Below are 14705 nucleotides of genomic sequence, written 5' to 3' on the forward strand. Positions count from 1 at the left end.
TCAAACTTATTCAACTGAGCAACTCTGATGATCAGATTTGGATATGATTTCACAAGTAAACAAGTACCAGTCTTCATTACTTTCAAAGTTACTGTATAATTCGGTTTTGACCAGTTCACTTCATATGCACCCATCATCGCTTGTGCATATATGTCATGAAAAGGTGAAAATCGTGTGGTATGCCATTGCTGGGTGAACTTTATTGTTTTAAGTATTGACCACTTTATAAAACCATTTCTCAATCACATTTTTATCATGTCCAACATAGTGACAGCCATTTGTGAAACAAGTATATGTCGGTGTAGCATGGGAAAAAGGATATCAACATTATCTTGTCGGTTACCTCCCTGTATGTACCTCAGAATACCAGGTGTCATGACAAATTGAGTGACACAATCATCATCATGCATGACCCTATGGAAAAAAAAGATAAAAGTAAACAATACTGGAAATCTTACATGTTTTAATTACATGTCAACGATAATGAGGATTAAAAAAATAAATATCATGAATTAGTTTTTTTCTCCAAACAGCAACTGAATTAAATGATCACACAGAAATCTAATTAATTTATTAATTATTGGCCAACGTAAATGATACTAAATTCAATAACCTGTACATCAAACTTATAATAAATATAATGTGTTTGTTTTTTGAAACTCACACTGTGCATGCATGGTCAGTTGCAGTTGCATAGAAATTGTAAAGTACCTCCAGGTTATCATTCTGATTTTTCTGGAATCACTCATTTGAAACATGTTAATATAATATTCAAGACAATTTCAATGGATATCCTAACAATGCTGCACAGTGTAAGGTGAGGCCAATTTTTCACAATGTTGAATTTCATTTGGCATATAACAATATACAACATCTTTATTGTTATTTTTAAGGCTAAAGTCTATACTTGAGTAAGCTATAAAAAAGCATTATTTTCCCAATATTGTTTTGAATAATTTTATTTGTCTGGCAGATGGCTGAATGTGGACATTCATGACTGTTCAAACAATTTCCATAAAATTCAACTGAAAATGAATAGATCACTTAAAATTGTTTAAGAGTACATATACATAACCTTCAATTTAGACACTTGTACTTCGTGAATTTATATGGCACTATCTTACACTGTCATCATTTATGTACTTCAAGGGATACTGTAGTCGGAGCTGTGCTCAAAGGTCATATGGGACCCATAGGTGTACCACCAATGTAAACACTGTTCCACGGTACGATAGTGATTGATGAAGGTTAATACATGTCTTACATATTTATCTACATCATATAATTTTAAATGTTGTAGCTATGATTATGAGGAGCATCTAGATATTGTCCACAAAATACATTGTCTGTAAACAAGAAACTTACACAGCTCAGCGGTTCCGACAACAGTTTCCCTTTAATCTATAAACACAAAATAAAACATAAAAGAAAGACCCCACATACCAGATATCAGACTCCAATCTTATTAACAACATGACATGGCCCCTTACTTCTGAATGTACCACAATGGCAGTGACTTCCATGACAGAAGATGACCAGTATGCGGGGAAATCTTGTGGAGACAACAATGCCTCAACAGCCATGAACCTTGGAATTTTTATGCTTCTATTATCCTGCCATATCAATAGAACAACACCAAACTTTTTCAATGACTCAGGTTTAACAAGTTTATAGTTTGTTAGTTTGGATATTATACTGCAAAAGAAACCACTCTCCCATTTTGTTTGAAAACAGATGTCCCCATCTAAGAAAATCACACTTTTTTCAAGTGTCAATACTAATCTGCATAGTTGCATCTTGTAAATCTTGAATGTCTGCTCATCACAAAGGCACAGCTTGAAGTTGCAAAACTGCATAGTTCTCACCATATTTTGGTTTAATCAAATACATTCAACCTTCATCTTGATAACACTTTATAATTGCCTTGGCAATCACCTAGTACACAAGCCTACATGTACCTACCTTATTGCCATAACCATCATTTCTGTGTATCCCTAAAGACAATAAACTTGGTTCAGTAGCCCAAAAGTCAACATGCCTGACAGTGTCATCTACAATAAAGAAAGCAAACAAACAGAATCATTTTCTTCATCTCCAAATTTAATTGACTTAAAATCTTTTTCAGTTATCCTAGTTCTTTGAGGTCTGTGGGTGGTTGTCATGTGAAGATATATCTGAAATTACTGAAACAGCATCATTTTCAAACTTTGTCCGAGATAAATACAAACATGACTAATGAAAACAGTTATAATAACACTAACATTTTCAGTTATGGTAAGGATATAGGTAAAGAAAATATTGACCACATTGCTTGTAAACATCTTAATGGTACCCTGTTGCTGGCAACATGCTGCAAAGCTATAACTTACTTGCATTCATCAAATACACACTAAAAGTAATGTGTCTTTGTGAACATTGTTGGCTCAGTTGGTTTTGCTGTATCCTTGAATGCTTTTGGGGTGGAATTTTATCCACCCAAAGTTTCCAAGGCAATGATAACACTGTTAGATCATGCTGTTGTTATTTGAATAAATGGCTAGCTTAAACATACATGTATACAAGTAGTTATTTATATATAGTATTGAATTACATGCAAACATCTACTGAAGAAAAAAGCTGCACCATTAACTTCACAAATTCTTGAAACATTTATCATGGAATATAATTGATATGCAAAAACCATGCATTTACTATCAACATAAATTTTTCATTACTTTGTCACCATTATGATATCTTCCAATATTACAGACAAATTAAGTAATATTGCACATCTTTAAAAACCTGATATCATGCACAATTTGTTCCAAAGCACAGATATATGAGAAATGTACCTATCTCTTTTCAAGAGTAATCTTGAAAATTAATGTGTCTAACAGATATTATTACATGCCTCACACATTTAATATTGCAGGTGCCATAAATGATTCAAAGGTCACTCGATGATGATGTATTGGGCCGGAAAGTCATATCATTTCACTGAAAATGAACCATAACATATTTCTAACTTGACAACTTTGGGAAACAAAATTATCAAATGATCAAATTATATGTTTTACATAGGAAACACTTTATTACAAATTTATGCACAAATTTTTTGAAAGCACACATTATTGATAAAAATATATCAACGCACTGTTCAATGACACAAATCATTCAAGTTTTTCGATGGATTTTCATCATGCATGTTAACAAAATATATATTATTGTCATATGTATGCAAGTCCAAAAAGTTTTGAGGGAAAATGATGTATGAGAGGCATGTAATTAAAAATTCAAAACCCAAAAGAGGGACTACAGTATACATGTACATGTATGTACCCCAAAAAGGAGGAGATTACTTGGCCTTTTTACGTCACGCAAATGGTCACCTACTGTTGGGAACATATAGTACTATGTTTGGGCTATAACATATATTATATCTTTTCATTTATGCTGTAACACTGATTAGTCCATCTAACTGCACTATTTCATGCAAAAATGTTTCATAAGAATAATATAACCATATTAATTAAAATAATACCGGCAGAAAGCTCTGAAATGCCCATGGTCTCTGTTATTTCAACTTTGGTATTTGTGGGTACATCTCTCCATGTGTAAATGGTCCTATCTTTCAGGAACTTATTGAACATGCTGTCCAGAGAATCTCCACAAGATGGGTTTAAATTAACAATATACCAGGGATGTATCAATATATGTATAGGAAAACTATTACAACTAAGAGTCCCATGGCAACAAACATGAATGTCTGTTAGATGTCACCTTTTTCCTGTACATGGTATTGCCTCTTCTTGTATTTTTCAATATCGTATTATAAATGCACATATACCGTATATGCTGAGCTACCCTTTCTTTAAACGGCAGATGAACTGCATGAATTGCATGAACTGTCCTTTAATTTTCCATGTACAGTGGTATATGTCCCAATGCATTTCACAAAAAGGCAATATCATGAGCACACATTCTGAACCATCATCCTATACATTATACAATAAAAGGCACTGTTCGCGATCCCTGGGACCACCTTTGTTCTAGTCTGTAAGAGGATTATGGAGGTGTGATAGCCTTTTGCCTTCTATTGAAATTGTAATCTTGTGGGTAAATTTTCTGATGAGACAATCTGATGCAAACACAGCTGCCTTTAAAAAGAATCAATTGTACCTAGTTATAACTGAACTTCTCGAGAATAAATCAGATAAGATCATGAAGACTAACTAACCATCCTTTAATATTGTATCTAATTTCTTTACATACTAGTTGTGCTCAATGTGCATCAATAAAGACATCAGCAGAATAGAAATTAAAAGCCTTAAGGCAACCTTATGGCCAAAACGACTCTGCTGTGTTACCGTTATGTAGAGAATAACTTTTTATGACACATGTATTGATGAATGTGGAAATCTTTGATAGCTCATTTCAGGATGGCCTCACAAAAAATGGCAAAAATAGCTGAACAAATACACAGGTGACGATGTCATCACTATTTCAACATATCAGATCATCTCAGAGAACATGTCAAGCAAAGCTATGGCTGAGACAAGTACATGTAGTTTTTTGAGAAACCAATTTTGTGACTAAAAGGGCCAAAATTGCCTCAAAATTACAAATTGCAGATTTCATCACATAGTTCAATATATTTTTGGACCAAGAAATTTCAAAAATTGCCCAAAAATACAAATTTGCACATTTCATCACAATTTGATATAAATCATATGAATAAAGTTACTGATTCTTATGGACCTGTATACCACATATTAAAGCAGTCAGACTAGCCTTTAAGGATATTTTTCCCCCAAATAGCAAAATGAGCCTCAAACTACAAATTTGCATACTTAAGGTCATATTAAATGGGAGTTAACATTTTGAAGAGCATTTTTGAATGTCAAAAGTTGATGAACACCGTACATCTGATGATGCCACACATCCACCTATTACAAAAGCTCGGTATCGCTGACAGCCAAGCTAAAACCAGGATAGTGGGTATACATTTTTAACATACGTCCTTTCATTAAATGTCACCATATGTCCATATTATATATGTGTTTATAAGTAGCTACCCATACTGCAGTCCTGATGCATGTAAGTAAAGCTTACACATATTAATTGTCAGTTCACTAGCATCTCGGACAGTCAACCCACAAAATCAAGCAAAGGATATGGCGACAAGTACAATCTTCAAACTCTTCATCATCTACTATCCACACTCGTCTCCTTGTGCCTGCCACTGTATTGTGTATTACCTCTGCTAAATGCTATAAACATGCAGATGAGTAAATGCGATCCATTCATGGGAAAAAGAAAACAAACAAGACTGAATCATTGCCATAACACTAAAACAAGTTGAGTTCAAAAAAGACGGTGAATCTTCAATTGCAACATTCAGTGTACAACAGAAACCTTCATTTCTGGTATAATTGTATCATGGGTAATTTGGCCCAAAATAGCATTCTCCAGTGAACAGGAGCAAACAAGTTGAAGGGTACTATAACCCCACTGAACTTGCTGAGCAAACACATAAACTTACATCGCTCTGTGCACGGTTCCTTCATGCATCAATAGAGGGACCGTTCTCTGTGATCCATATTTTACACAGAGTATTGTCTATACTTGGAAGAGTATGTCTAAAGTAAATCAAGATATAATTGTAGACATGTATTGGCATGATCACTTTTTTATATATTGTAAAGTAATAAGTTCAAAAACGTGTACTTTTTGTCCAAAAGTAGAAATGCCAAGATAAGTCTTTGATTACCATCTACGGCTTTCCGACTATCAATTAGAGGGTCAGCTTGGTCACTGACCCAGTCTACTGGCTATCTATAACAAATATTGTCTGTGTAGGCAAGGAAGTATTGTCAATCCGGAATTAGACGTAAGGTAGGACACTGAGTTAAAATAGCAATACATCATTACATGTATGGTTAGCGAGACAAAATTCTTATTAGCACATCATCAGGACACAATATTGCTGCTGGATCAACAGACATTCACATAAGATAAAAGTGAAAGTATTAAACTGCACCTCATTTTCAGCAGACAAAGCTCTCAAGGTTTCTTCAAATAGTTCAGAGCAGTCAAAGCCATCTTGTCCAGCCATATCCAATGGCAAACACCTGATGAAGTTGGTCACAGCTGCCTGGTATTCATCCTCGCATTCATTGTCTCCAATCAATGAGAGAATCTACAAGCACATGAAAAAGACAGATATTGATACAAGACACACATAGATGTGATAAATTTGGAATTATGAGAATGTACATATTACCTTGACCAAGGAGAAAGTATATTTGTTGCTTTTAATAGATGATCCTCATTGTTCACAGAAAGTTGGATACATTAGGAATGAAGGCCCTGTAAAAATGCATGCAGTTTCTTGAGGTCACTCACTTTTTATTCTTTTAAAACTGAAGTATAGTTGCGCGACTTGATTTCTTTCAGATTATATTAAATTTGAGTTGATTATTACCATGTTCTTCATCTATTTCAGTTATCTAGTATGTACATGTACCAAACAGGTGATGTCTCATGTAAATAAGAGTGATATTTACAAGTTATATTTTTAGTATTACTAAACAAAGTATGTTAAGTTTGAATTTTTGGTATTATATACAATCTAGTATCATTAAAATCATGTACATGTATGAAATATTTCTTGACTGTAGTTTAGTAAAGTGAATGTTGTACAATGTCATGTAAAATGTACCTGGCACAACTGATAACACATAATTTGAATCAGCATGAAAATCAAACTGGCTACATGGCACAGAAAAGTCCTTAAACAGGATTAATAACAATAGTATTATATAACACTGAGAAACAATTCAGCATGATTACATGACATAGAAGTTAATCATACAATATGTCTGTCTTCGAATAATGTGAAATAACTTTAAGAAAACTTATCCTGCAATAAAGATTACAATACTCACTTCTATCACAGCTTGGATAAATGTACTGCCAACAACCACCTCAGATAAATATTCCATTATGGGTTTTATGCATGCAATTAGCTTTATGACCACATTGACCGCGCAGTAATTGCCAGGATTTGGTAGACCTTTTGTGGTGAAACACAGACATATATATATTGTTATGATTTGAAGAGACAAATGACATATAAAACACATGCATGAACAATATGTCACATATTGATAGAATGTACACTTCAGGTATACAATTACACTATGGGTGTCATCAAACATTATTGGCTAGTGCTGTATGTACCTCATATGTAAGGGTAAAAGTTCAAAGTTATGATGTTGATGCTTGTGCAGAATTTCTTATAATTAAATTAAAATGCAAGTATTTGAATGGTCTTGTTTGCTATAAGACAATAATTACATGTAAAATATTGAAGTGATATTCATTACTTCTAAGGAAATACACTCTGAGCAAAAGTCAGTATCATTTTTCACATTACAGTAAGTTTGGCCCAATAAGCTTGGCAGAACAGAAAAATTTTACCTAATACAAAAGCAATAAACACAGTGATGTTGAGGAAATTAATTACAAGTAATGCAATGCAGATATAAACACTCAGACAGGCATATCCTCACACCTGCATTACTATACCACAAATTGAACATTTTAGTTCAGTTGTTGTCATGAAAAAAGACACATACCGGTATAGCTTTTCCTATCAACACTTACAGTTTGTGGTCTTACAAACTGTAACCCTTTATTAAAAAGTAACTGAGTTACATTTGCTGAATCAGGTATGTAACCTACATTGTAAATACATGGCCTGTTCAGATTGACAACTTTGCGTCGGCCTTAGGTCCGGACCTGGGCCGACGTAAAAAAACAATGTGGACACGCTGAGTCGGCCCTGGGCCGACACAGTTTGGTCCCGGGAGAAGGGGGGGGAGGGGGGGGGGAGGGGCCGACGCAAAATTTGGTCTGATGCAAATCGCCAGTGTGGACATGTTGCATCGGCCCTGGTCCCAGTTGACCAGGCCTCCGCCATGGATCAAAGTTGAACTAGTCACCCTATTCGCACAAAACAAACGACGTTTGAAACTAAAGTTAACACCTATCGAAAGTTTTCAATCCAGTCTTACATTTTAATATCATCCCATGTACACAGAACTTCCCACCAACCTTTGTTCCGCAAATGAGACCATGTCATTCGATTCCACACTGCACGTAATAGACTAGAGAGGCATGTCAAAAATGCCGCGCACTGGTTATTTCTCCACCGCGGTCTTATATATACCATATGCTCATCCAATAAATAGTGAAGATCTCTCCGATGATTAAAAGGGTGAGTGGTAGTCATATTTGCCCTTCTTGTGCGTAAAAACGCAGGAAAATCATGAACAGTAGAAACAGCGTGCCATTATTCAAATGCACCATTTTGAACTTTGACAGGTCAGAGGTCACAAAGGAAGGTAAAGTTACGTCGGCCCTAATTCTGGTACCGGTAAGTGTGGACACGGACCAAATTTAATCCCAAAAGGACAATTATTTTGCGTCGGCCCAAATTTCAGTTGGGTTGCCAATGTGAACAAGATAACTGTGTAGTACTTAACTAGGTTTTAATCACTTACCATAATCTTGAATCTTCTCTGCATTGTCAGCTCTAGTTATAATGTCTCGTAGAGTGACATCCTAAAAGTAAGAAAACATATAAGTTATTTGTGGTCCCACTGTTTTGCTATTGTAATCACCCTGTAAATGATAAGTGCAGATATGGAAATTAAAGGTGCATCAAAGTTAGAATAGGGCCCCAGAGTTTGAAGATCACTGCCTTGTATAAACTTAATTCAGTGCATCAATATACGTCAACATATTGACTTTAGGAAAAATATAAACCTAGCACTGACATGCTGCCTCCTACTGGTATAATACTTCAACACAAAGAGGTAGTGTAAAATTAATGCTGATCCCTACTGCGACTGTAGGGAATTCTAACCCAAGCCAAATGATATACTATATCCGGTGATGTTTAACTACTCAAATTAACCTTGGTGTGCCAAAATAGTAAGATTTGTAAGTATAATTAACTGGGTAAACATTACTTCAAGTCATTTTTGTTGACCAAAAACACTTGACATACTGGTAATATAAGAATGTCATATGAATTCAAAGATGATTCCCACAATAAAATATTAAAAATAATGTAATGTGTAATGTGAGAAAAATAAACCAACATTTCTGTGCTGTTCGTCTCACACTCTCGTTTTGGTCTTGAGTGAAACACACATTTGCCAACTCATGTAAGACATACAGTAACATCTCAGTAAATCAGAGTGTCATGTAATTTTTTACTGCATTAAGGAAACATTTGTGCACACAATAACTTTTGAGTTTAATGGAAAACAGTTGTATGTATACCGGTACTGATGAAATGGTGAGGCAGCCTAATAGACATATGGCCTTACCAAAATGAGCTACATCTGTTATTCTGCACAAAATGCAAACTACTGATGTACAATACTTACATCCTGTTGGTTGCCCTTGTGTTTCTTTACATTTGTCAAAGCTTCAGGTTCTTGAAGAATGCTATCAGGACTGGGGGACCTTGACCTGCGCCTTGATGTAGTGGTAGATACATTATCTCGGGTGTTGGACGTGGTCGCTGATCTCATTGGTTCATTAGATTGTCTTTCTTCTCTGGACTGAGTAGTTTGACCAGCGATTACAGACAATGGGCATCGACCTTCTTCTCTGACCTGGGCAGTTTGACCAACCATTACAGGCAACAGGGGTTGTCCTTCTTCTCTGACCTGGGCAGTTTGACCAACCATTACAGGCAACAGGGGTTGTCCTTCTTCTCTGACCTGGGCAGTTTGACCAACCATTACAGGCAACAGGGGTTGTCCTTCTTCCCTAGCCCGAGTCTGCACATCATGATCTTCAACAGAAGACAATGGATGATGGGCAGCAATGGTGCTTTCATCTTGGTTGAGCTGTGAAGGATTGTTTTCTGTCTCAGTAATATCAACAAAATCAATACTGCTGTTCACAGTGGACTGGATGGACTGGACTGATGTGTCTACTTCTTCAGTCACTTCACTAGTACCGGTATGTGTACCTTCAATGGTTGAAGATCTAAAGGCGGCAGATGGATGGTTGATACTTACTACCGGTAATGGTCCTTCGCTTTCATTTGAGGGGTCATCATGCTCCGTGTCAAGCATTACATAGACCGTTTTGGCGTAGGTCTTGGTGTCCCATAGTGCTTTTGCACTGAATTTAAATGAGGGTGAGGCTATTCTTAATTGGACAGCGCCCCCGCGGTGTGGCACATTACAAATTTAAATTTACCAATGTAGTCTGGATATGACAGATTTATCAGGTTCTGAATTTCTTGCTCTGTCTTTTTTTCATTCCATTTACTTTCCAAGGAGATATCACCTCTCACCAGGTAGCTTCCATCCCAGCAATGCATACTCCCTGCACTGTCTGTGATGACCTCTTCATTATACTTAAGCACACACAGTTTCATATTATAAGTTTTTGACTTGGGAATATACTGAAAGTGTGCAGATCGAGGAAATACCGGTACACTGCTTTGTTTTCTCGAAATTGATGGTGGATTTCGTGACATGGTATTTTGTGATGGTGCTGGACTTCGTTGCATTCTTCCTCGGAAGAGACTGTTTACAGCAGTTCTGATTTCCTGTGAATCCATTTCATCCAATATGCTTGGTATATCCATGATCTGCTGAAAAGTTTTGCCATAGATAAATAAATAAATAAATAAATATAAAATAATTTAAACAATATTTGCCAAATTATTCATCAACAAGTAATATTTCATAACACAATTTAACTTTATTATTGGCTTGGAGGTCTTTGGTTGTGTTCCTGTAGAAATCATTACCAACATGTAAAACTCTTACTTGCATTCAATTGAGCAAGTGTACACTTCCGCTGTTCATTAGCATATTTTTGGTAAATAATTGTAACCCTGGTTATATGATCGTAAGTCATGTGATAAGTTTACCGCGTGTTGCAGAGTGTGACGACACACGTATGGAATTTCAGAATTATCAGTTTTTACTGACAAGAAAAAATAAAAGACAACGTGGTTCAGATTTTGTGACTGTCACGCTTATAGATGAGATCCAGTAAATGAATGACTAGTATTTTAAACTCTTGTGTTTCCATTTGTGTTGCCGAATTGTATGGAGGACCAGGGAGTTGACATGTTCGTGTCACTGAGTGTGATGTTTCTGGGTAGCTCTATAAGTGTAGTTTATTCTACGTTCCGACGTTCTCTTCCATAGCCTAATCACTAAGGTAATAACAGAATTATCAGGCCTGCAAAGAAAACTTCCTTTTCTAGTCGAAAAATAAACACAAATCCTACAGTCAGTTACCTCGGTCGACGTGGAAGGCTCATGACATGCATGCAGTGCAGTGGCGCACCTACATTACTAAATGGCTATGGCCGTCTACGGTTAAACGACAACAGCGTACAACAGCGTACTTACCTTCAATGTGTATAGATATTCGATGCCATACTAAAACCTCTTGGCTCAGCCTGGCTTTCGTAGTGTTTTGTAAAATAAGAGCCAGGGCGTGACACTCTCAACGCCCACCAGCGCCTCATGCCATCAATACAGAGAAGGAATGGGTAAAAACGCGCATGGTCGCACGAAATTCACGTGAACTATACTTTGACGTCACCAGCTTCCCAAGGTGCAGTGGTTTGTTTTTTTGCTGTATTCGGTTTTTTTTTTTCTCGGGACACTCTTTTTCAGGATAAGGCCAGATTTTATCTAGTGCGTCAACAACTGTCTTTTTAATTCCAGTTTTCCCTTTTTTTTATATAATTTTAATTTTTGTTTCTGTGTTTTTTTGTTTTTTTTTTTTGTGTTATATACTTTTTATCGAAAAGATCTGCTATTATTTCTTGAGTGGTGTTGTCTTCATTTTGTTTTTGTTTTAATATTTTTGTTTCGAAAACTCATCGCACTCTTTTTGCGCTCAACACAAACGCACGTAATTGACGTAAATAGGTACGGGATGACTTTTTCTAACATCGTCGATAACATAATTCCGTTACTTAGGCCTATATATGATTGCTTCCTCACGACGTTTGAAAAAGTCACTAACAATTTATAATTTTACGCAATTTTAAATTTTTAATCACATTTTCTTTTCTTTTTTTTGTTTCTTTACTTTTTATTCAAAAGCATTATTTCAATTGAGAAAGACATGTTTTTTATATTTTTTCTCCGTCTTTTTCTGCTTATCTCACTCATATTTTAAATTAAAGGACATTCTAATGAAAATTTCCACTTTTAATGTATTTTAAATGCCATTTTGCCAGTGTGTACTTGTTTTTTAACATGCAAATTTTCACAGCATATAATTTACGATATTTTTAAGCAACAGCCTGAGCGATAAATTATTTTGAAACATTTGGCGCGCCGTATAAAAGTATAAAACGTGTATGAATGATAAAGAAAAAATTTCTTTCGTCCATATCATTGTATTTTATTTATGTACTTTTTCACAAAAATAACATTCATTTGAAAATATGTGTCATTAAATATTTGAATGTGTCTGTACAGATAAAGATGACGTGCAACCGTCGTTCTCGATTGAAATAAAAATTCGATGGAATTACGGGAAAAATAAACGAGAAAAGTATTATTGCAAAAAAGGGACAAATATTATGTAATACTTAATTGTAAAATACTCTTTAAACCGTAATGAGATGATGAACTGTTTGCAAAAAATTTGAAAATACCACAATCCCATACTTATTGACGTACATCCATGTGTATTTGATATAAAGGTGCAATGAATGCTGATTATAAGGGGAAAAAATCAAAAAAAAAATCAAGCACACATAAAAAATATTGAAATGCTTAAAACAAAACCAAAAATAGTACTTTCACTACTACAAAAAACAAAGCGAACCACCATCAGGTCTGACTAAAAAAAGAAAGAGAATCACAACTGAAAAGTCGACCGAGATCGCGCTGGCATGGCGTTGAGGCTGAAAAGAAACCAAAACGAGGTCAGCTTGAAAAAAAAACCAAAACGAGGTTACAAAAAAAAAAAAAAAACCGAAACGAGGTTACAAAAAAAAAAAAAACAGTAGAAAAAAAAGAGGCCCGTTCGAGAAAAGAAAACAGAGTGGGACACCCCGCAGAAAAAGCCCAACATGTAAATTGAATAATTTTCAACGTGATTGTTAGAGTTTAGTGTCAGAGGGTTTTGGATCATCACACTCGGATGTTGGACAAGATATTTTGGGTATTTCAGCGATAACTCTCAGCTTCTAGTCTTCAATATCATCTCATGGACGTCCAAGTTACCGACACGTCCCATTCTATGTTAAATAGTAACAAGTGGACAAAACATTCGTGGTGGTTCGTCGGCTGCCAGCGGTCCCCTTGCTCATGGCGTGCCTCAATGTACTCCCTTGAGGTGGTAAGCCAGCGGCCGGCGGTCCCGTCGCTAGTACAGTACACGCCGGCGACCAGCGATCCCCTCGCTGTACAGTGTAGGGCCGCTTCTCCCAAACCATAGACAGTCTGTGCCCAAACCATGGAGTCCCACCCCAACAAAACGATGGCTAGCCGATAGCCCACGGTTACGTGTGGGTATGCATTGTAAAATTGCATACCACGCAGCGGCAGCTATGTATCGAACCACACGTAACCGTGTTTTTAGCCTCTAAACGGAGTGTGGCAAAGGAAAAATTACTCAGGCTAAAACACTCCGTTTAGATTCGAGGCAACGTTTTCTGTAGTACATGTAGAACGCGAACGCGCCGACTTGACAAACACTGATCAAGCAGCCACTATTTATTTGTATACTGATTAATGTAGCTCTGGGTGGCAGGGCTGTGAGTTACCGGCGTTACACGGCCAGGCCGTATAACGCCGGTAACTCACCGCCCTGCCACCCAGAACTATGTATAGGCTACTGCACAAATATCGTAGCTCCATATATTAGACTGTGTGTAAATAAAGCTTTCTGCAATGGGGATCGACATGTCGTGTATGTGCCGGTCTAGCCCTGCGAGTATAGTGAGAGTGTCCAGCGTTGCAGAGGCCGAACACTCTCGCCATACTCGTAAGGCTTGTGCCGGTCCTGATAGCACGGTTGCATCAGAGTGCGTGTTTATAGTTGCGTCGCTCGTCTTGTATAACACGGATAACGATGGACGTTCTCTCAACGCGGCAGATTTCTTCAAAACTATTCATTTTTAATGATTTGGGTGATCTTTGACGAGGAATTACCAAACAACGAGGTGGTTTATTATCATGGTATTTGAATTCATTCCATCGTAGAAATCCACGGTTACATGTGGTTCGATACATAGCGGCATACCACGCGGCGGCCGCTATGTATCGAACCACACGAAACCGTGTAGAAATCATATAACGGCGATGACAGAGCGGCTCGGTGGAAGGCCTGCAGTGAGCCCCCTGCCGTACCGCACCTAAGGCATCCATATGTTCGCAGTGTTGCTATGAAGGGACATGGGTTGTACGTCTCGCTCGTGATCTGAACTGTGGACTGTCTCAAATTGGCTCAGTTAACTTGACTCTCTGGAACTATTCACTGTTAACCTGGACGTTCTTTAGGTGATATTGCACTTCACTTCATCAAGTACGGTTTCAAGTAGCTCTGCTTGGCAGGGCCCAGCCAAACAGAGCTAGGATTCAAGATGTCAAAGTTATCACTGAAATGCTCAATTAATATTTCGTCAAACATTTGAGTATGTGGTGATCGGA

The 14705-nt window shown here is 36.7% G+C and overlaps 1 protein-coding gene across 1 annotated transcript; it reads right to left on the reverse strand.

The window, feature by feature from the left end:
* Positions 1-322: 322 nt before the first annotated feature.
* LOC139133796 (uncharacterized) lies at positions 323-10224 on the reverse strand. Its single transcript, XM_070700564.1, has 7 exons — positions 9441-10224; positions 8547-8607; positions 6927-7054; positions 6020-6178; positions 1963-2051; positions 1444-1613; positions 323-414 (listed from the first exon to the last, which is right to left on the reverse strand). The coding sequence occupies exons 1-5, from the start codon at positions 10137-10139 to the stop codon at positions 1995-1997; spliced, it is 1104 nt and encodes a 367-aa protein (XP_070556665.1). The 5' UTR covers positions 10140-10224; the 3' UTR covers positions 323-414; positions 1444-1613; positions 1963-1994.
* Between the last annotated feature and the right edge of the window lie 4481 nt (positions 10225-14705).

This window comes from Ptychodera flava, chromosome 5 (genome assembly GCF_041260155.1).
Source record: "Ptychodera flava strain L36383 chromosome 5, AS_Pfla_20210202, whole genome shotgun sequence".
In the NCBI taxonomy this organism is placed as follows: Eukaryota; Metazoa; Hemichordata; class Enteropneusta; family Ptychoderidae; genus Ptychodera; species Ptychodera flava.

What these genes read in the sequence shown, in the direction of transcription:
- LOC139133796 (XM_070700564.1), bottom strand. Translation starts at nt 10,139, where the DNA reads ATGCTTGACACGGAGCATGATGACCCCTCAAATGAAAGCGAAGGACCA. An exon ending in ACAAGGGCAACCAACAGGAT is followed by an intron (nt 8,608 to 9,440) that starts GTAAGTATTGTA and finishes TCTTACTTTTAG; the next exon opens with GATGTCACTCTACGAGACAT. An exon ending in TTATCCAAGCTGTGATAGAA is followed by an intron (nt 6,179 to 6,926) that starts GTGAGTATTGTA and finishes ATGTGCTTGTAG; the next exon opens with ATTCTCTCATTGATTGGAGA.